The sequence below is a fragment of the Heptranchias perlo genome, chromosome 14 (assembly GCF_035084215.1).
Source record: "Heptranchias perlo isolate sHepPer1 chromosome 14, sHepPer1.hap1, whole genome shotgun sequence".
Classification (NCBI taxonomy): Eukaryota; Metazoa; Chordata; class Chondrichthyes; order Hexanchiformes; family Hexanchidae; genus Heptranchias; species Heptranchias perlo.
In genome coordinates, this window is record NC_090338.1 from 39356599 (window position 1) to 39379690 (window position 23092).

Below are 23092 nucleotides of genomic sequence, written 5' to 3' on the forward strand. Positions count from 1 at the left end.
CTGAATTGGCTCTCCTCCAGCAGTGGTAAACCATTAGGCAGTGGTATCATTGCATAAAATCACCCTGAATATATAATTAGGCCTTCATGGGAGATCTGAGTGAGATACAGGTGGTGTAACATGGGCACGCCCTCCACTGCTGCTAACCTGCCAATCGGAGTAAAATCCAGCTGCAAAAATCTGATTTTTAAAATATAAAGTCCACTTTCCATTTCTGGATCTTGTGATAGGGAAGCATTAATTATTAAGGTTAAGATTGTCAATGAATTTTCATCAACAGCAGAGAAAACATCAGAATTCAAGCCCTGGCTCCACCCTAGTCTGCCTTTGTCCAGTTTCAAAACAAGGAGGACACTCTGCTTCCTCCTATTAAATGGTATCATAAGGCTATGGCCCACCTTGTCCCACAAACTACAAGGGTTTAGGCAGAAGCATCATTATCATGAATTCACTACAATAACAGGGACCAGAAACTCACTCCACTATTTCTGCCAGAAATAAAATTCTTCCAATTAAGCTTCAGCCACCAAGTTAGTTTATATTTTATCATATTTTTAAAATAATGAATTAAAGCCTTACCTGTGTTACGTGGCTGTAGCCATTTACCATCTGTTATAATACAATATGCAAAAATTATGCAAAACAGCACACACCTGCAGAGAAAGATTGTCTGCCTCTGTAACACTGTTTTTAAGGTAACAATATAAACCAATTAAGTAAACTTCAGATGATTACGAATAAACTCCAAATTACTCAGTTTGTGCCACTTAAATTTAATTTCAGATGTTATGCATGAGAATTTCTCCAAGTATCTATTATTGCAACATTAGTGTCTATGAGACCAATTATGGAACAATGTGACTTTTAACAATGTTTATTTTTGAGCAAAAACTTTTATTTTTCTAACCATCCTTTGTTTATTGATTCTTGCACGCAAGCCGTTGTTCAAAAACATAAAAATGCAGATTCAGTGTGCAAACATCTTATTTGCTGACAGTAGTAGGGTGATTTATTTTCCTTCTAATGGACACATGTACTTATTAGGGCCAATTCCCTGACAGTGTGCCCCATGTATTCTGTGCTCGATTTGGTGAATCGAGCAAGTCAGCCCAAGTACCCATTTCACAGGCGCTGAATTCTGCATTCCCAAACTTATTGATTTTTCGGAGGCTATGCTAAGAGCATGTGTGGGGTCCCCCTCATTTTATTCAATCTTATTTATATATGTCCCTTAGCAAATTCTGGACTCTTCACTCTTAGGGAGTCATTTTGACCTTGTGCAGTAGTGTAAAACAGATGATAGCGAATTGCCAGCCTGTTTTACATCTCTCCCGATTTTATTTCTATTGAAGTCAATGGAAATAAAAATCGGGAGCGATGTAAAATGGGCTGCTGACTCTTGATACCACTCGTTTTACACTATCGCATAAAGTCAAAATGACCCCCTAAGAGTGCTGCCTGCCCGTATAAAAGGGACAACTCTGGACTTCATGCTGTTTGTTTGAGAACTTGGATTCCCATGGAAGTTAATGGAAAAGAAGATGCGGCACTGCGTAAAACAGGCTGCCAATGCGCTTTGAGCCCGTTTCGTGCTACTATCGTAGACCAATTTCATCTGCGATGTTTTTTCAAGCAATTATTTAAGAATTCAATTTGGGAAGATCTGAGGAACAAATACAAGTAAGAGTCAGAGCTAGATTAATAATTCTCAGGCCCTGAGCACCAAGAACATTCAGACCCCACCCTTCCCTCACAAGTCTCCCACCCAGTCCATTCAAATATAACATTAACTGCAACAGTATCAGTGTTTATATTGTAATGAATCTGCCACCTCTGCCCCTTCTGACTAGATCATTTTAAATGCTAGAATATTTTGATCCAATGGTTGTATACAGTTTTTCTGCATTATGGTGAGTTTTAACAGGAGCCCCATATTTGCATGGGCCCAAATTGGACTGTGGCCCCTGGGCATGGGTCCCATAGGCACTTGCGTTGATCTGTCCCTGCTGAGAGTTCACCATGACTTTTCCGACCGCATGCTGAATTGGATTGCCTAGAGGGAGGTAAGAGCGTACAGTGGGATTGTCATGTAACATTACTTCATCCCCACTGTACTTAATGAGTAACACAACGGGATCCTCACAGCACCTTCTACAGATACTATACCGATGAAATATTGGGGCCACTCAACATTTTTAATATATTATAGAAGCGTATGGTGCTACACTCCATCCCTACACATATATTAAATAGTTCAAGTAAAACTGGACATAATCATTTTATGTATTTAACTCAGTCCAAAAATTGTTAAAGTTATTCTGTAGCTTTGTAATTGAAAATTAAATGTAATTTGGAAGGTTAATACATCCACTGAATTGTAGGCAAACTGATTTAGGAAATAATTTATGCAACTTATCTACATCACAAAAATCTTTAATCTTCTTGGCTATTATTAGAAATGTGCAGTTTTCAAATGTACAAAATCAATTTAAACTGTATTAATAAAAAAATCTTTAAAATGTAAAACAGATGTTGTGTTGGATTCAATCCAGATGATTGTAACATTTGGATTAAAATATGTCAGAATATAATTGAATTCTTCTAATGGTTTCCATGAAGTTTAGTTTTCTGGAAAGATCTAGAAGTTCTTTGAAAAAGGCCTCACTATCGAGGATCCTAAGTAATTAGGCCTTTTCAAGACTCTCAATTGATAGGAGTGGGACAGTAAAGGGTAAGAGTGTTGCCAGCTCAATGATAGGGCAGCTTGCTGAAATACAGAAAAGCACCAGGGTATTCCCTGGCTTAGCATTCAAGCAATGGTCTTTGGGGTATCACATAGCACCTTGTTCCTTACCACAGAAGCAATATAACTTGGCAGCACCCATGTCCACTATCTCACATTCTGTAATGCATGCTACTATCTTGAAGACTTACATCCTAGACCCTTGCTATTTTACATTATTACCATCCATTCCATGAATCCAGACAGATTATGACTGCAGGGTCTGGAGACTGCAGCAACCAATTAACACAATGCATTCCTCCAGCAGGATAATAAAGAACATAATTCCAGGGAACGGCAGGTCACTGGGAAATAAATTGCTTTTTAACTTGGCATAAAGAGGAAACACTGAAAATCATAAGATTCAACAAAACAACAACTGCCATTTATATAATGTAGTAGAAAAGATGCTTCACAGAAACGTAAGAAAAAACAAAATGCCGAGCCAATTTGTAACATTAGGAGGGATGACCAAAAGCCTAGTTGAAAAGGTGGGTTTTAAAAATGGTCTTAAAGGAGATGAGGGAAGTGGAGAGGCAGAGAAGTTTAGGGAGGGAATTCCTGAAGGCATGGCTGCCAATGGTGGAGTGAAGGGGTGATATGGTAGGGATCAGAGTCAGAGGAACAGAGAGTGTAGGGGGAGGGTTGTAAAGGTGGAGGAGATTGCAGAGATAGTGAGGGGTAGGGCCACCAAGGGATTTACACTCAAGAATGAAAATTTTAAATTTGAAGTATTGGGGGATGCCAATGTAAGTCAGCGAGGACAGGAGTGATGGGTGAGTGGGGTTTGGTGCAGAATAGGATATGGGCAGCAGAGTTTTAGATGAGCTGAAGCTTATGCAAGGTGGAAGATGGGAGGCTGGCCATAGCTGAAATAGTTTAGACTGGAGGCGAGAAAGGCATGGATGAGGGTTTCAGCAGCAGATGGGCTGATGCAGTGGCGAAGGCGGGTGATGTTATGGAGGTGGAAGCAGGTGGTCTTTGTGATGGAGCAGGTGGGGGTTGGAAACTCAGCTCAGAGTGGAATAGGATGCCACGGTTGCGAGTCCAGGTATAACTGAATAGGTTCTCCAGGCTGGAGGCTGTAAACAGAAAGCACTTCGCCCAGTGTCATCATCACTTACACTGGGGAATAATGATAGCACAAAACATATGATTTGGCCTAGTAATCCCATTCCTGTGATTTGAATAAATTTAATTAAGCTTCCACATGAAGAGGCAGGTGGCAGAGAAAATGAAGCCCCCAAGCTGGAGCGGAAATTATCCCACTAGAAAAACAGGGTGGAAACCTGATATAAATGAGTCCCGCCCCAATTTACATATCACACTGTGCAGTTGTGCCATTCCCACGATGACAAAATACTGGAAACAGTGAGTAAATTCAGGGCCTATATATTTGTTAAATAAACTACAGTATTATTCATAACATTCTTTCTCATGTTTAGGTTATTTAATGACTCCTTACCCACTTTCATATATATGCATTTATCTTAGGAAGGCTGCACATAAACTTCTTTTAAAATTTACAATTTTTTTGTGTTCATCAAAGTGAGGAATGCTGATGCTGGAAAATGAATCGCTTTACATTTTGGGTACCCAGAACAAGTACTCTTGGATCAGGTACAATAAATCAGATTCAGAGCTCCTTCTATTCAGCCTGAGCAATATTTCCATAATCCCACCTTCAGAGGAGGACACATATTGCTCCAATGTGGAATTTTTCCATTTTCCACATTACTCTCTGAGTGAAAATACCGGTTTATTGCCAATTAACGTCAAGTTAAAGCACTTCCGTGCTGTAGACTCATGTCCACAAGGAACTGGAATGAGACTCCTTGGATTCCCTTATAGTGGTAAGCATCGTGTCAGCATTTCAAAAGATGCAGGCGAGGAAGCCGTTAATATTAATGGTCAGCTTTGGGAGTCTACAGGTTGGAGAATGCAGGAAAAATAAGTAAGTTGGGTTATGTGTGGGTGGGTGGGAGGTTACAGGGCTGTGGCCAAATGCAAGGTTCCATACAACATTGTAAACCAGGTGTTTACAATGTATATAAGTTCTGTATAAATGTCATCCGAATCCAAGAATAGGTTCAATTTTCAATTTGCTCATGAGAATGATACTTCTTTAATACATACACTGCTTTTGATATAAGAATTTGCTGCAGCTGAGCTGCTGCAGGTCAGTAATGTTCTTCAGTATAAGTACCGTTAGTGGCATTGTGTGACTCAAAGATGGGAATCACACAATCACTGAAGCGTTATGGCACCAAATGATTGATGGAAGGATATTCGCAGCATTAGTCACACTACACTATATATATATTTTCTTGTCTCACTCTTGCCATACATTTCAACAAATTGAATTTATTCTACTTTTAAAAAATCAATAATTGTAGTGCACTAAAGTTTCACTTACATCATTATTTATTTACTCCAAAATGCAATCCATCTTATTTAAGATAAATAGTTTTAAACATTGTGCAGGACATTTAAAGAATTGTTTTCGACGGTACTATTTTTAATGGTTCAAATTACTGTCAGTGTAAGATCCAAAAGGATTTCTTCCTACTTTGGCAGACTTTCAAATACAATCAAAAATCAAATCCTTATTATACAGCAATAAAGACTAGGCACATCTTAAAGTGATTATTTTACAGTTTTTAAAAAAGAATTATAACATAACTGGAAGACTAGGCTGTAAAATTGAAAAAATGTAGTGGTGTATAGTTGTTTTTTGGATTGGAGGAAGGTATACAGTGGTGTTCCCCAAGGGTCGGTACTAGGACCACTGCTTTTTTTATATATATTAACGACTTGGACTTGGGTGTACAGGGCACAATTTAAAAGTTTGCAGATGACACGAAACTTGGAAGTGTAATAAACAGTGGGGAGGATAGTAATAGACTTCAAGAGGACATAGACAGATGGCGGAATGGGCGGACGCATGGCAGATGAAATTTAATGCAGAGAAGTGCAAAATGATATATTTTGGCAGGAAGAATGAGGAGAGGCAATATAAACTAAATGTACAGTTCTAAAGGGGGTACAGGAACAGAGAGACCTGGAGGTATATGTGAACAAATCTTTGAAGGTGGCGGATAGATTGAGAAAGTGGTTAAAAGCGCATATGGGATCCTGGGCTTTATAAATAGAGGCATAGGGCCTGATATTTCCATGGCGGTGGGTTCGCAGCGGGGGGGCGATTGGGCGCGTGGGTAACGCACCCGGTGAAATCAGTCTGCCCCGCGCGCAATTGCAGGCTGATTGGATCCACTTACCTGTTGTTCCGGGTTCCCCGCTGCTGAGCTGCGCAGCGGGCGGACTGCGCATGCGCAGTAAGGTCTGTCAGCTGGAGGAGCTCTATTTAAAGGGGCAGTCCTCCACTGACTGATGCTGCAAGAAATAGGAAAAATTACAGCATGGAGCAGCCCAGGGGGAAGGCTGCTCCCAGGTTTAATGATGCCTCACTCCAGCTCTTATTGGATGGGGTGAGGAGGAGGGGGAGGACAGAGATCTTCCCCCCGGCGGGCGGGAGGAAGCGGCCTGCCTCTGCCACCAAGAAGGCCTGGCTCGAGGTGGCAGAGGAGGTCACCTGCACCACCAACATACAGTGCAGGAGGTGCTGCAATGACCTAAGTAGGTCAGCCAAAGTGAGTACACTTACTCATTCCCCTACATTCCATCTGCCACAACACTGCCCCCACCCCACATCTCCTTCTGCACAGCCAACACTACTCTGTCACATCACTCCTCACACCCACTCAAACCTCATCCTCATCTTACCTGCACTTACTCACCTCGCCAGTACTCATCCCGCCACTACCACTCAACCCAATCTCATAGCTCTATCTCATACTCACCCTCTCATCCATCTCTTTCACGGTCAGCCTCACTCAACCTGTCACTACCTGTGCTGCAGCCACAGGGCATGCATCACATATGTGCAGTAGGAAGCGTAAGGCAAACGTGTCGTGAGCATGAAGGGGATGCACAAGGGTGTTTGAGGGTTTGTCATGGTTTTTACTTATATTTAATTTCTGATCAGCTCACATTACATATTATATTGGCACCACTACTGCCACGTCTTTGCGAATCTTGTCTGGTTTGTGCAATAATGCCCTTTCCTGAGGATCACAATGAAGACCCATAACTGATGCCACCCATTGTGTCACTGCAGAGCGGGTGTAGGTGTATTTGCAGGGATCTTTTGTGCAGACAACTGAGAGACGTTAGCGATGTCCCCGATGGCACCCTGGAAGGATGCGAAGGAGAAGTTGTTGAGGGCAATGGTGACTTTGACAGCAACAGGTAAGAAGATGGTGCTCGGGCCAGCCGGGAACAGCTTGGCATGAAAGAGGCTGCAGATGTCCACGACTACATGTGCACTGCTGCTCAGAGAGATCCAGGAAGCTGAGCCTCGGTCTGTAGACCCTGTGCCGAGGGTAGTGCCCTCTACGACGCATCTCTCTCTGCAGTTGCCCTCCCTCCTGCTGTGCAGGTGGATGTGTCACAGCACTGTGTTGTGGAGCTCCACGTGTCAGAGGTAGACGGTGTGGCCGGCGAGGCTGGTGATGCTGTTCGCCCTCCGAGGAGGTCATGACTGCAGCTACAGCGGCCCCCATCCAGAAGATGTACATCTGAGGGGGTTCGAAAGGTAGGTAAATGTGTCTGGACACCGGGGTAAGTGTGCAAGTTGGTGAATTTTATTGTTAGGAGGAGGGTGGTGGAGGCCAAACTTTGTCCAAAGTGACAGAGTGGTCTCCTGCAATGAGTGAGGGTCTCCCCCCCACCACCTGTCAAATTGACCTTTGCAGCTGCCACAGGCTGGTGGCTGCAACACGTCCATTTCAACTGGGAGTGTTTCCCCCAGTGTGGGAAACAGTCCCAGTTGTTTGCAAAATCCCAACCCTCCTAAAATATCACATTAATCAGGTCTCTAAACGACCTGAAATACCTAGATAAATACCTTAAGTGACACCCCGCCGGGCTTTAACTGCCGGCGGGAGTCCCACATGCGGGGGCTGCGCGCGCATGTCAACGCATCAGTGGGGAACCCGTAAATCGGGCGGGTTGGAGCCGGGCTCCCGACCCGCTCCGGGAATCCCCAAATTTCGTAGCCCCCCCGCCAGGGATGGGCAATAAATGCCGGCCTTGCCAGCGACGCCCACATCCCGTGAACGAATAAAAAAATTTTTAAAAAAGGGCTAAAATCGAGCCCATAGAGTACAAAAGCAAGGAAGTTGCCACAACTGGAGTATTGTGTCCAATTCTGGGCACCGCACTTTAGGAAGGATGTGAAGGCCTTAGAGAGGGTGCAGAAAAGATTTACTAGAATGGTTCCAGGGATGAGGGACTTCAGTTTCGTGGATAGACTGGAGAAGCTGGGGTTGTTCTCCTTAGAGCAGAGAAGGTTCAGAGGAGATTTGATAGAAGTGTTCAAAATCATGAAGGGTTTAGATAAAATAAATAAAGAGAAACCGTTCCCATTGGCGAGAACCAGAGAACACAGAATCAAGGTGATTGGCAAAAGAACCAAAGGTGACATGAAGAGAAACTTTTTTACGCAGTGAGTAGTTATGATCTGGAATGTGCTGCCTGAAAGGGGGGTGGAAACAGATTCAATTGTGGCTTATAAAAGAAATTGGATAAATACTTGAAGGGGAAAAATTTGCAGGGCTACAGGGAAATGGGACTAACTGGATTGCTCTTACAAAGTGTTGGCACGGGCTCATTGGGCCAAGTGGCCTCCTTCTGTGCTGTAACCATTCTATGATTCTATGTTGGCTTATTTCCTGCAGTGTATTTCATGTGTAGTATTTTACCTATGTTTTTATTTGTATTTCTACCCTTTGCTTAAGTGTCAGCATTGCCCAGTCAGTGATACTTTTACCTGAGTCAGTCAGTTGTGTTCAAATCCCACTAAACAGTTGAGTACATAAACCAGGCTGACACTTCAGTGCAGTACTGAGAGTGTGTTGAAATTTCCACAACATTCACCTGAGGAAGGAGGAAGCCTCCAAAAGCTTGTGAATTTCAAATAAAATTGTTGGACTATAACTTGGTGTTGTAAAATTGTTTACAGAGAGACAAGTGAGAGGAGTGAAGGACTTTGAGCTACAGCTCCATGCCAGTGTAGCGGCAAGACGATGGAAGGATCGGCAATCTCAGAGGGATCAATAGAATATCCCCCTCCAGGAACATTGTTATGTGAGGCTTGTGGTGAACAACGTCTATCACGTATCAGCCTGCATAGTCATCAAAACAGCCAGCTACCATGAATTTATACTCCCTTCATTGTTGGCACCGTCATCTTCGGGTATAAGGAACACATTACTACTGTAGTTAGATACTAGACTTTTCAGTTAAAGTTAGTTGAAAATCAATCCTTTGTACTCAGGAAAAAATTCACCTATCGCATGCAGAGATGACTTAAAATTGATTCAAAGGAATCACTTCAGTGGTGACACTGCAAAAATTCTCTGTAATTATGCATGTCTTTGCCCTGTAAGGGCTACAACAATAGTTTTAGTTTTGTTGGTGAGAAGTTAGCAACACTTAATGTAAAATTTTCCCCTTGGACAGAAAATCTCAAAAAAATAGAACAACGAATACTTAAGTCTTTTGATGTGGTTTGTGGAGTTTCCCAGTACATTTGCATATATTATTTTAAATCAGCGGCCCAATAAGATTGTATGCCTCTTTTATTAAGGCCCCCAGGGAGGCACAGTACTAAAAACAACAGCACATCACTGCAATCATATGTGGTCTGGCTGGAGGCAATAATCCAACCATATTTCAGAAACCATAATATGCCACCATTGCTATTTGGTTTAAGTCAGTTTTAAAAATCAATGGCGCATTTATACTGGGCTATAGTATAACATTAATCAACCGTAAACTGACCCGAACATCTGTGGACACTTCCGGTGCAAATCGTTCATGAATAAAGTGGGGGGAGGGGGAGAATCCCCGACTGTGCATCCCCGATTTCCATTCCCTCACCATAGACAGCCGCGCTTTCAGCCACCCAGGCCCTAAGTTCTGGAATTCCTTCTTTTTAGTTTCCACCTCTCTCTCCTCCTTTAAGACGCTCCTTAAAACCTACCTCTTTGACCAACCTGTCCTCATATCTCTATGTGGCTCTGTGTCAAATTTTGTCTGGTAACACTCCCATGAAGTGCCTTGGGATGTTTTACTATGTTAAAGGTGCTATACAAATGCAAGTTGTTGTTGATATTATAAATTTGGGAAAGACTATGGCAATCAAATTTTCTAATCAAGCCTACAACAGCTGTACAGCCTAATACTATTGACCAAATACATTTGACGTACCTGCCATCACCAGGAAAAACATATGCACATACTATCAACAAAAAATCTTTTTATTTCTCCCTAAAATATTAGTAATTGATATATGAAAGTAACACAAATCAATCCAATTTCTTCCACTAAAGCAGATGCTTCATTTTAATTATACTTTATTTCGTACAAAACGATAAAACACACATACCCAAGATTAACAGATGCTTCATCCTGCGTACAGCTAATGGACTTCTATGTATAGTAATTTAACAGCAATTGGTGGTACAAGGCATATATGCTTCCAAAATAAGTATCTGTGTGATATTGGTAAGCAAAGAAGGCAAGAGTGCAACATCAAAATTGACAAGTCATCTAACATGCAGTGTTCAGTATTATAAATCCAGTCCTGGTGCTTTTAGTTTTGAGAAGGCTGGAGTTGCTTGAAATTCACAGCAGAGAGACTAGGCTTCTAAATGTCACTTCCATTAAAGCAGCTGTCACTCTGCAGAAGAGAGTGCTTAACTATAATGCCAGTGTTTTAAGGAAATGTGTCAGTCAGAACACTGCACCTGCCAAGCCAATCTGCCCTGTATCAGAATTAACTCATCCATGAATTCACAACAAATAAGGTATCAAATAGTAATTAAATATCTAATGAAGCAGTTATACTCATCTCTCTGATTACAAGAATACATACGTATATATATTGTCTTCAGTCAAGGTCAATTTGCTGTTTAATTAAAAGTTGTACATTAAACAATATATCCCACTTCAAATAATGTGTAGAGTGTTTATTGAAATGTAATAAGTGACAGTTACCCATTGCGGGATATCTCGGACCATTACACCTTTGACTCATTTTAATTAGGAGTTATTAAGCGAGAACCATTTGTAAATCGATTAATTTACATAATTACAACTCATAAGAGATCCTTCATTGGTTCCTTCATTTGTCATTTCCAGTTACTAAATTGAGCAAAATGAATGGCATCCATTATTTTATTTATCTAGTTTATCTGATATCCCCCTTTTCAACAATGGGCCACACTCCTTCCCTGGGCACCACCACAGAATCAGCCCAATAGAGTTTTTGATTGATTGTTGCCAATTTTCTTCTTTATTATGCCTGGGGAATGCCCCTCAGTTCCCAGATGTAGCAAATGGGAAATTTGGGCAGAGAACCATTATATTAGTTCTCTTCTCACTATGATGTCCTAGGATTACCTAGGCTTCCCCAAGATCACGTAACTGTGCCTGTAACAGATGCAGGGCCAATGTAAACAGGTATTTGAGATAGGAGGGAGCATTCTTGACCTTCTGCCTCACTTTACTGTTCGTCTTTCCATTAGGCACCCCATTTGAATGGAGTTCAAAGGAATCTATTGATGAAGCTTATCTGAGATGCTCTGCTTTTCAGCAGCAACCATAAGAATCCGATGCCGGCAGCCAAGAGCATAGTTGCAGGCCTCTCAGTTATCAGCCTGAGAGAGTGCTTCACTGTCAGAGATGCCATCTTTGGAAGAGATAATAAACCAAGGTTCCATAGGCCCTGTCAGGTGGATGTCAATGATCCCATGGCAATATTTGAAGAGCTGGTGAGTTCTCCTGGTGTCCTGGCCAACATTTATTCCTCAACCAACATCACTAAAAAAAAATCTGGTTATTTATCTTGTTACTATTAGTGGGACCTTGCTGTGCACAAATTGGTTGCGGAATTTCCCTACATTACAACAGTGACTACACTTCACAAATATCTCATTGGCTGTGAGGCATGTTGGAATATCGTGTAGTCATAATAGACGCTATTCTATTCCTCTTTTGCTCTGTTTCTGCCCTTGTAACCAGTGCAATGTTCTCCCGGGAGCAGGCCTAGGCCAGCAGTGTGTCTGAGCCAAGGAAATGGCCTGGACCAGAAAAATTGTGCGCACCTCTCCCCTCAGCGCAGTACAACTCCAGCATGCTGCATTTGGCAGGTGACCAGAGGGGAGCTCCCAAAAGGAAAATCAGCCCTCATATTTCCCCAAATCTTGTTGATTTATTGGTCGCTGATTAGATTTATTGCATCCAATTCTAAAGAAGTTACTTATTCATTACCTCATATTTATGTTGGTAGAGGAAAAAAATGGAAAAAACATAAAAATAGCTTTAGAGAAAGGTTACTTTCATTATTAATCTTTGTTTACGTAAAGGCAATTTATAGATTGGAGTAATTCCAAAATAAAAATAAATAATGGATGTCTCTGTACTTGGAAAAAAAAGAATTGATCAAGATTTTCATAAAGAGTTTATCCAAAACAGCGAACAATCATTCTACTAAGATCTCAGAATGAATCACTGAAATCCATTTCATAATAGAAATAAATGGCAATTGTAAAAATTGCAACTTAATGCTATTGCAACAAAATATTAAAGATAATGGTCTAGATTTTCCTCATCAATTTTGCCTGTTTTCAGCTAATGTGGAGCGGGCACTGCATCTTCGCCCATTAATGTAAGTTTAGCAATTTCCTGCTGGAAGTTGATGGTGGCAGTAGGAAATGCCCAACCAAATGTTGATGGGCAATAATAATGAAATATAAAATGCTTTGTAATATCAAATGTACCAATTTCAGCATTTCTCGCCTCTGCAAGGGCAGGCCCTGTCTGCTTTTTGCCACATATGCAGGCATTTTTAAAAAAATATTCATTCTTGGGACGTAGGCATCATCTGCAAGGCTGGCAATTATTGCCCATCCCTAGTTGCCCTCAGAAGGCGGTGGTTTCATATAACAGAGTGACTTGTTAGGCCACGTCAGAGAGAAGTTAAGAGTCAACCACATTGGTGTGGAACTGTAATCACATATAGGCCAGACCAGGTAAAGATGGCAGATTTCCTTCCATCCAGGACATGAGTAAATCAGTTGGATTTTTACGACAATCCAATAATTTCACTGTCACTTTTACTAATACCAGCTTTTTATTTCCAGATGTTTTAAAAAACTGAATGCAAATTCTTAAACTGCCATGGTGAGATTTGAACTCATGTTCTTTGAATTATTAGTCTAGGCCTCTGAATTACTAGTCCAGTAACACACCCACTACACTACCATACCCCACATTTGAGACAGATAGTGGGAGGGCACCCTTATGGTCTTGTCCTGAGAGATAGCATCATCATGGCAGTACGTATCTGCCACCACTAGTACTGGGCACTGGCCCCTGTTGCAAACTGATTAGCAGGAAAATTGTCTGAATGGTACCATCAGATCATTGAAACCCAGAGAGATATTTCTTACTATTCCAGTCCCAATTCAAAGCCTATGTGGCAGCAGTCAGAACGTCCAAAGGCTAAGATTGGCCTCAGAGCCTGTGCTGTGCGGCCTCGTTATGTGATGTTTACTCTTTCAAAAAGAATGCAGATATTTTAAATGGCCTATGGCTGCCATGAAATTACTATTGATATCTGAAATATTGTTTTTATTTCAATGTCACAATGTAGGAGCTGCAAGCTTTTGAAAATGGTTGGTCCAAAGAGCATGAAATTTCCCTGGATTTGCTGGCAGTCTAAGGTTTAATCTTATTCAAATGCCTCATTTGAAGAACTTTAGCGAATACATTCTGAAGTACATCATATGAAACTTATATGCACTAATTTGATTAGCTTGTCAAAAAAAATTCACTAGATATATACCCAGCAAGTAACCCTGTGCTGAGATTCTAGCAAGTGTCTGTTCTTCACCTTCAATGAGCAGTAAATCTCCAGTCTCCATTTTTTATACACTTTGTTGTGGGTTCCTGTTCCAAGGGTTTTGGGCACTTAAAAATAAGAGAATATAAGCAAATATGGGAGAAGGAAAAGTCATTCAAACCCACCAAGCCCACTGCTTTCACGGATTATGTATAATCTACAGATATCTTTTACAGATAGCACCCATTTATTTAAAAACTCCAGCCACACAAGTAATGAATTACTGAGCTGTTCAGTGAGTTCCTCGTTGTAGTAAAGCATCTTACCTCAGTGCAGAGAAAACTGGCAATATTTGCAAAATTTGCAAAATTCACATCTCACACCAACATTTTCATCAAAGTTGTGGAGTAGTTTCTAACTTATTTGTCTTCCCTTCCAGCTGCATGGGGTAGAAATCTGGCATGTTGGAAATACTAGAATTAGTTTGAAAATTGGAATACTATTTCCATTCTGATATTCAACAGACTTCCTCATGGTCTTCAATAATTTAGCTTATTTTTCAGCAACTGACTGTAGCTTTATTAACTACTTTCTGCTACATAAAACAAAAAGAAATTTTGCAGCTCTGCAGAATTTGAATTGTTTCACAGAACTAAAGCATTTGAAAAAAAAGCAGCTAACCATCAATGTGATTTCTCAAATTAAATTTTTATTATAACTCTTCAACATTATAATTTTAAAAAAATGTTGCATATGCTTTTCAGCACAATAGTGTTTACATTAGTCTTCTAAAACTAAGGGGACAACTTGGCTTGGTAGCAACACTCTCACCTCTGAGTCAGAAGGTTATGTTCAAGCCCCACTCCAAAGACTCAAACGCATAAACTCTATAGAGTGGGGCTGATAATTCAGTGCAGTACTGAGGGAGTGCTGCACTATTAGAGGTGCTGCCTTTTGGATGAGATATTAAACAGATGTCCCATTGTCCCATCTGCTCTTAGTTGGATATAAAAGATCCCATGGCACTATTGAAGAAGAGCAGTGGAGTTCTCTTGGTTTCCTGGCCATAATTTATCCCTCAGCTAACTTCACTAAAAGAGTTTAATTGATTAATTGGTCATCCATCTCATTGCACACATCCAGGTCCCACAATCAGTAAAGTGGTGCAGTGTTTTCCTACAACAGTGACTACATTTCAAAGCAATTCAATGACTATGAAGCACTTTGGGATGTCCTGAGTTGTAAAAAAATGCTATATAAATGCAAATTTTTTCTTTCTTGTGATATGCCAACAGCTGTAATGGTTGAGTAGGCTTTGTCTACTAGCTTTAACTTTGGTAATTTATATATGTTTTCCCTTATTTTTAGTTAGCTGGAAGCTTGTTTAATTATATAGTTGTTTGAGATATTTTCACCAGAAGCACAAGTATATTCTGAATTAATAATAATTGGCTGGATCCAGATTAACACAGGTTAAAAATTTAAGTTGAATTAGAATAATCTGGTTTCTGATTCTCTTGTTTCTTTAATGCCTTCACTGTTGACCCAGTTTGCTTAATTTTGTAACAGCAGCTGAAAGATTAAGACAGAGAACTAAACGCGACAAAAAATTTTGTTTTACATTTTCTTTTTAAATTCTGTGTTTGTTTGAAGTACACAATTTGTGTGGTGATGTAACAGGTGTGAATTTTTGGCACTCAGTTTTCCTGCCAATCTACAGAGGCCCCCGTTCGTGAATCTTGCATATCACCACCCACCCCTCGCCCCCCAACCTCCCCAGGCGAGGTGAGACTATGATGTGGCGATGCCGGTGATGGACTGGGGTGTACAAATGTAAGGAATCTTACAACACCAGGTTATAGTCCAACAGTTTTATTTGAAAATCACAAGCTTTCGGAGGCTTTCTCCTTCGTCAGGTGAGATTTAAATATGAGGATGGGAATATTAAATACTGAGTCATTGTGAGACCAGGAGCCAATGTTGGTCACCAAGGGCAGGGGTGATGGATGCGCGGGGCTTGGTGCGGGGTAGATACGGGCAGCTAGGATTGCCAATTCTCCCAGATTGGCTATGTGTCTCCCAGAACTAAGGATCAATCTCGTAGGCACGGCAACTAGCAGCCTGGGAGAAAAGTACTTGTATTTCCAGTTCTCACCTGCTTTCCTCTGTAGTCCGTACTTCCAATTCCTGCCCCCACCATCCTACCTGTTTCCCCGGACCTCGAAGAGCCGGTCTGTCTTCTGGCTTGGCTATTCCCTGTCTCCCATGTCAAGAGACGGCCCGGAATTCCCTCGTATCTGCTGTCAAGTTTTGCGCACCTCATCTTTATTCTCTTTTCTCTCCGCTGCGCAAATTGGCACATAATGCGTGAGTGCAGAGGAGACTACCTTCCTAAAAAACTAACAGTGCCTCAAGCTTCAGGAAATCCACGGTATCTTGCCTGTGGTGTGCGCCGAGATCGACGGCTTCAACACACCGCAAGGTGAGTTCAAAAGCCCCTTGTTTTGACTCTTGGGCAGTCAACCACCCAAGACTGCATCTGAGGATGGACATGCTGTGCCATTCTAACCTTTCGTCTTTCCTTCCTATCGGTTGGAGGAGATGAAGGGAGAGAACATCAAGCGGGAGATGAAGCGGTAAGACGAGGAAGAGGACCACCTGGAGGAGGAGGAAGCCTAGTGTATTCTTTAGTTGTATTAGTACACAAGGCTGTATTGATTGAATGGAGTCCAATCATAAATGCCGAATTGTGTGTTCACCTACTGTGAAATGACAATTTATATCTGGCCTTATGTCATCATATATCTGCTCGGTCCGCCTTCAGAGACGTTGAAGCAGCACACTTGCGAAAGACACATATCTGGTTCAGGTCATGAAGGGTTACTATTCTTACGTCCCTGGGTCACTCTGTTGTACAAGTAGATATAGGGCAATGTTAACCATATAACAGAGTTAAGATATGCAGACTGCTTACAGGAAAACGGACACCACTGAATCTGAGAAGGCTCCTAGGGTGGACCCGGATTTGTTACACCTCAATTTAAAGTTGTCTTGAAATCTAACCAGTTAGGTCCATAAACTAAACAAACATTTCAAGGCGCAGTTGAATAATGTTTATAGTTCTAAAAATGTAACACGGCGTATCTTCAAATGATAAATATTTAAATATGAAACTTTTTTTTTTAATCGACATTTACAATACAAAATAAAGGACTTTTGATATTACATATTAACTGTGTGGTATCTGCTATTTTATTAAACCATCTGCATAAAATGTATTTGTAGATACCAGAAAATGCAGAATAGGCTTTGTAGATAACAGATTATCTCAGTGCAAATTAAACACACACACATTTCTTTCTGCACCACATCCATTATGTGAATAAATCAAAATTAAACAATTCTTTAATCTGTATTAGTGTTATTTTACTTTCTAAAGAGAGTTTTAAATAATGCAATGACAAACTTCACAATTTTTTGAAACATTTACAGTCATGGAATAACAGCATTTAAAATTGCCTTAACAGATTTACATATTTGAAAATGTAAAAAGGCAAGTTTACTATTAAATGGAACATTTTATTCATTTCATCAAGCTTTTTGACTATCACCATTAGAATATTCAGTGAAAATAATATTGGCTTGTGCAGTTTCTACTATTTTATTGATTCATATTTTAAAATGATTACTTTGCCATTTGATAAAATCCTAAATGGTAAATGTATATACTTCACAATGTATACAATTGGTTCTTTCTATTTAAACATCCAGTTATAATAAATCAGTCTAAGAAGACAAACAATGCAATCCCAAGTGCAGTAGGCATTCTTATTTAATGGCAAGCACCATCAATTAGATTTCTCAGAGGTTTATAGCTGTCCTGTTCCTTTAACAAGACCATGTAGTTTTGATTAACTTTTTGGTGAATAATTTCACATTGGCTACTATACAGAAATTGGTGTTCCCCAGGTGCAAGGAAGAGGGAAATGGGGCAACAACCTGTGCTGCCCTTAGTCTTCTCCTAGGTATACAACTGGGCATTCATCTTTAGCGGGCATTTGCCAAGCATTAGTTAGTATTTTAATGAGGTCGGAGGAGGCATTCCCAGTCTCCCGCCTCATTTTCCCACAGATATGAACAACAGCAGAGGGACACCTGAAGAACCTTGGCACAATGATCTGCCCTGAGATGCCAGTGGACCAGTGGATCCATGTGTCTCAGATACAGGCCAAAGTGGAAGCAGGGTCAGTAAAATTTAATTACATAGAATTTACAGCACAGAAACAGGCCATTTGGTCAACTGGTCTCTGCCCGTGTTTATGCTCCACACCAGTCACCTCCCACCCCACTTCATCTAACCTTATCAGCATATCCTTCTATTTCTCCCTCATGGACTTATCTAGCTACCCCTTAAATGTATCTTTGCTATGGCACCCCCTCAGATGATCTAAACACTTCTAAGTGTTGTTGGAGAGCAGCAGCCAGAAGGCCCCAATGTTATGCTCTGACTGCCTCCCTGATGTTTAGGCACAAGACCCAGTGGGAGGAGAGTTGTGCCTGGATTGCAGCCAGACCATGCAAATAGCCTGGGGAGGAAAAATTACAAGCAACTGTTCCCTCTCACGTGCCCACAGAATAAAATCAACCCTACTGAAGGTGAAATAAATGACAAATTCATTAGTAATGAAGTCACCTGTGACCAATTACAGTTGAATTATATAACCCGTGGCAATGCTGGTCAGTCGTATTGCCTCAGGTCTGTATTGAAATTAAATAAGACTATAGCTTGATTTTTCCATAACTTAAGTTACATTGTCATGGAAAATACTCAAATTTCACTTGCTGTTATTTAACTTGCAACCTATGAAGTGCAGCTTCAGAACCAGTTTAGCAATAAGCTCTGTTTTAACCTTCGTTACAACAAAATACCACCAATTTAAAGGAAAACAAAATTATGTGACTGAAAATCCATACTCCTTCCAGTCCAGTCCCATTATAACTCTGGGTCCTGTCCTTACATGAGAAATTCCATGAGCCTTGGAAGGGGCAGAGCCTCTGCCCACCCCTACAAAGTCAGAGGAGGAACTGGGACTGGGGACTCCCGATGTCAGGAGTTCCCACATGTCTGGATCTCAGAGGTGAGACTAGGCAAACTGACCTGCCAGGTGAGGATCCTGGCTTGGACCCCTGAAGAAAAATTGACATTTTTTATTTTAAATGTTGGCCCTTACAAAGGGCGCAAAGTTCTTTCTGGGAGGGGCCTGGACATAGCTCGTGCCCCCCCACCCCCACCCCAACCCAAACCCAATACTTGGGACTGGCAAGTTGCACCACAAATTGCAGCCTATGGAGGCAGGTGGGCACCAGTTGCCATTGATATTAATAAAGGGACGCCCTTTGAACCCCATAAATTTTGTTGGGATCAGCAGCGGAGTACGTCAGGATATGCTCCCTCGCAGATTTTCAACCTCTATATCTATTAATTGTACATTTATGCAAGAAATAATTTTATTTCACCTTGAAACAGCATCTGGTCTGTATGAGCAGGGCACATTATGGATGTACTATCAAACTAATACAAAGTAAAAATAGAAAATGACAGTAGTATAATTTTAGCTAAGTGCTTTTCTATTCACTTTAATTCAGAATAGCAATTAACTATTACACACACAGCTGGATAATCTATAATCTAATGTAAAGAAGGTGAATGAAATGTCAAAGCATATGCCAGATAATGCTACGTCCCTGGATGGATGCAAAATATTAAAATGAACAAGGTGGATTTACTAAAATACATATTGGTACTTAACTTTGAAAGTGTTATTAAATAATGCAGAATATCATTGCTGCCATACAGCAACAGATATTTAGACAATGTTTAAGAAATGTCCCTAAATTAGCCTCTTTTTCACCACTATCCGTTTTCCATTCGATATGAATGCAGAGAACTTTTAGAATTGGTAATACTAAAGTGCATCTACCACGGTCAACACTTTCACCACAATCAGACAGGTTTACATGTATTACATCCCCTGTTGCTCTTTAATTATCACAATGTCACAGTCCGAAAAGTGAGTTTCTTGGCACTAATGCAATTTATGATACTTCTGTCGGTGCACTTTACTTGTTGGAGCTGCAGACCTGCTGCTAAGAGTGGATGGGAAAATCCTATTCTCATAGATAATAAGTGTTATTTAAATGTGATTTTTCAGACAAAGATCAGAGTTCAAAACTTTCAAAAGCTATTTGTAAAATATTTGAGAACTAAAGAATAAAACTGTTTGCTAGTATGAATTAAAAATGTGACAGTGGGGAAAGAATAATATAATTAACAGTAGATAGTATGCAACTGACAAAACAATCTGCCAATTACTTCATGGGTCTGTTAGAGGTCAGGCATTTCTCAAAATGAAGTAAAAAGCAAATTTAATTATTCAGCTATGTATCATTGTGTTTATTTTGTGTGTGTGCAGTTTGTAACAAAACACCTTTTAATGTTTTGTATTCTTGTAACAAATATGAATATAACATTACAATAGTGATCCTAATATTGGAGAAACTATAATTTCCATATCAACATGGTAAAAATACTGGCACAGATTTGATTAATATCACCACAGACATTGTATTGCACATAAAGGAATGGATTGGTAGAAGAAGCACCATTACAGATACAGTATTCCCTTTGATGCCAGATATCAGGGTTTTTTTTAAAGAAACAAAATCGATACCATTGTATAACTTTTAGTATTCTGAACAAAATCCAAGCAAACTATCTTAACGAAAATGGAGAAGTATTTACAGTTAAATATATTCCATTATGCACTCATTTTCATTAAAAAGAGTTTCAAGAAGGAAATTAGAAAAAAGACAAATATGGACAAAATAATCTAGAGGTTGACTGTATACTTCGTTATCCAAAACTGCACTTGACAGTGGTCACATCACCCATACACAAAATTATACTTGTGTATGCAACAGTATTTCTGTACAATATTTGACAATAATTTAACAACAGTCAAATAAAGATACTTATTTTTTCCCCAAATACAATTAGACCTAATAGTTCAGTCATTCAAGGAATAAACAAGCTAATATGCAAAATTAAACCTAGAATATTAGAGATTAAAAATAACAAATTGCAGCAATAATGAGAAAAGCTAGCTCTTCCTTTCCCCACAGACATTAACAGGAGGTTTCCAGCATGCAAACTACCATGTATACATAACGTCAATCATGATGACAGGCAATTTAGGAACTCAACCCTTATTTGAACCATTTATTTACAATACACACTGTGGATATTTATAAACAACATTTTAAAAACACATTTTTATAAAACTATTGCCTGATTTTCCAGGAACATTAAAACTGTTAAGCCCTATAATACAGTGCAGATTTAAAGTGGCTGACAGTAATGCTACAAAAGACTGTTGGCCATTTAATGTCTCACTGCAACAAAAAATATTTTTGGAAAATAACAGTGGCATTTAAAAAAAAACGCAGGGAGCTTTTTGAAAGCGGTCATATCACATTGCTAAGCGGAGACTGACATTCAAACATACTAACCAATGAAATCTGCTAAATTTAGTTAGTTTAACACCAGGCTGCAGTACCAAAAAGAAAACAGGTTTTGTGGGGGAAAAAAATCCTCTCAAAGCATGCCTGACTGATCAATAAAAACATAGGGATCAAAAGCTTGGAAGAATCTAGAGTCTATTTACTGTCCAATAAAGAAAGAATACATGGAAGCATACAACAAGGACAGAAGAGATTCGCAGGGCTGGATACAAGTATAAAAAAACTACTTAAAAAATGAATTACGTGTTGATAGGTGAGATTTTATTTTGATAGTTTTAATAATGTCCTAAACTGATTTGAAAAAGAGAATAATGTATAAGTGAAAGGATGAGGAAAAGCAAAAAAGAGGATTTTAAGCAATATTAGTACTAAAGAAATAGAATAGGTGCAATCTTTAAACAAGAAATTACAAGAAAATATTAAATACTATGCCCAGTACACTTCTGAACTAACAAAGGTGATGACTTTATGAACTTGTCCATGGTTTAATCCATACAAGAGGAATTGAATTTGTGAATTCATATAACTACATAGCTCATTGCTTGGGATAACTTTTCTGTTCCGTAATGTCCTTTTCCATTTTGCCATTTAGAGACAAATGTCCTTGGTTTAGAGAAGGACTAGACTGAGTCTTCCTCAAAGAAGTTTCATCATTCTCCATGTTGAAAATAATTGCCTCAATTTTTTCCAGATCATCAGTTCCTACCTTTAGTTTTGCCTTCAGTAGGTTAATATATGCTTCATATCGACTTTTCTGTGGAGGTAAATTACAATCCCAAGAGTAAGGTTAACACAGAAGGCAAAGGCTTCCATTCTACAAAATGCTAAACCAAAGAGAATGATTCATATAATTCATTATGTCTTGATTTAAAAACTGAAAAAGCAGAAACTATTATTTTGCATGAAATTTGGTGATTATTTCATATAATGATTAAAAAATAAAGTGAAATGATTATATTAAACATAGAATTTAGAATTTTTTTTTTCAAATTGTATCAATGATGCCAGTTTTATAATTGTAACTAGTTCTTAAAAAGATTTTCATTTAGTGAAAAAGTTACAATACTATTTCCTGTATAACTCGATCAGAATAGTATAGTGTTGTCAAATGATAAAAAGTTATTTTGCTCATTAAGCTGAGTTTTCCTCTGCATGACCTCACTCATCACTTATTTGTTAGGACTGTGTACTAGTGTATCTCCATCTGTCAAACTACATTTCATTGATGTTTTTCAATACCAATTACATCAAATTTATCAATCATTAGTTGGATTATATAAAGAGACAGCACAATGATTTGAAATGTCTATGTCCCCACACCCTGTTGCAGTCACTGAATTCTAAACTCCCAAGAATCTGCAAAAAAGTACAACAAATATTGATACCTTATTTGATATAATGCAAAACTAGCTGGGTGCCCAATTTTAAGTTTTTATTTAGCACCATTTCAAAATCATGTATTAAATAGATTAAAGAAATCTATATATTATTAAAGTCATTACATCTGTCACATGTTCCATCGTAAACATTACTATGGACATTCTCATGTTAAAACTGTCCACACCTACCTGTGATGCCAATAGTTTGGTGCTGAAATTAGAATTTTCAATTTTAAGGTGCAACAGCGTCTATAATGCAAATTTATGAAACTTCAGCCTACAGTGTGGGCCACCCACCACTGTTGGTGCTATAATGCCTCTGTTCCATTGCTCAGCTTCTCTCTCTCTATCCCCACTCGTGGCACTTCAGGCTTTACTATA

General features: G+C 39.6%; 1 protein-coding gene across 1 annotated transcript in view; it reads right to left on the reverse strand.

Moving 5' to 3' along the window:
• Nucleotides 1-19118: 19118 nt before the first annotated feature.
• LOC137332457 (PH and SEC7 domain-containing protein 2-like) overlaps nucleotides 19119-23092 on the reverse strand; it is a 149272-nt gene continuing 145298 nt past the window's right edge. The window contains exon 14 of the mRNA XM_067996315.1: nucleotides 19119-22086. Coding sequence (XP_067852416.1) covers nucleotides 21868-22086 — 219 coding nt within the window. The 3' untranslated portion in view covers nucleotides 19119-21867. The remainder of the gene's footprint in view (nucleotides 22087-23092) is intronic.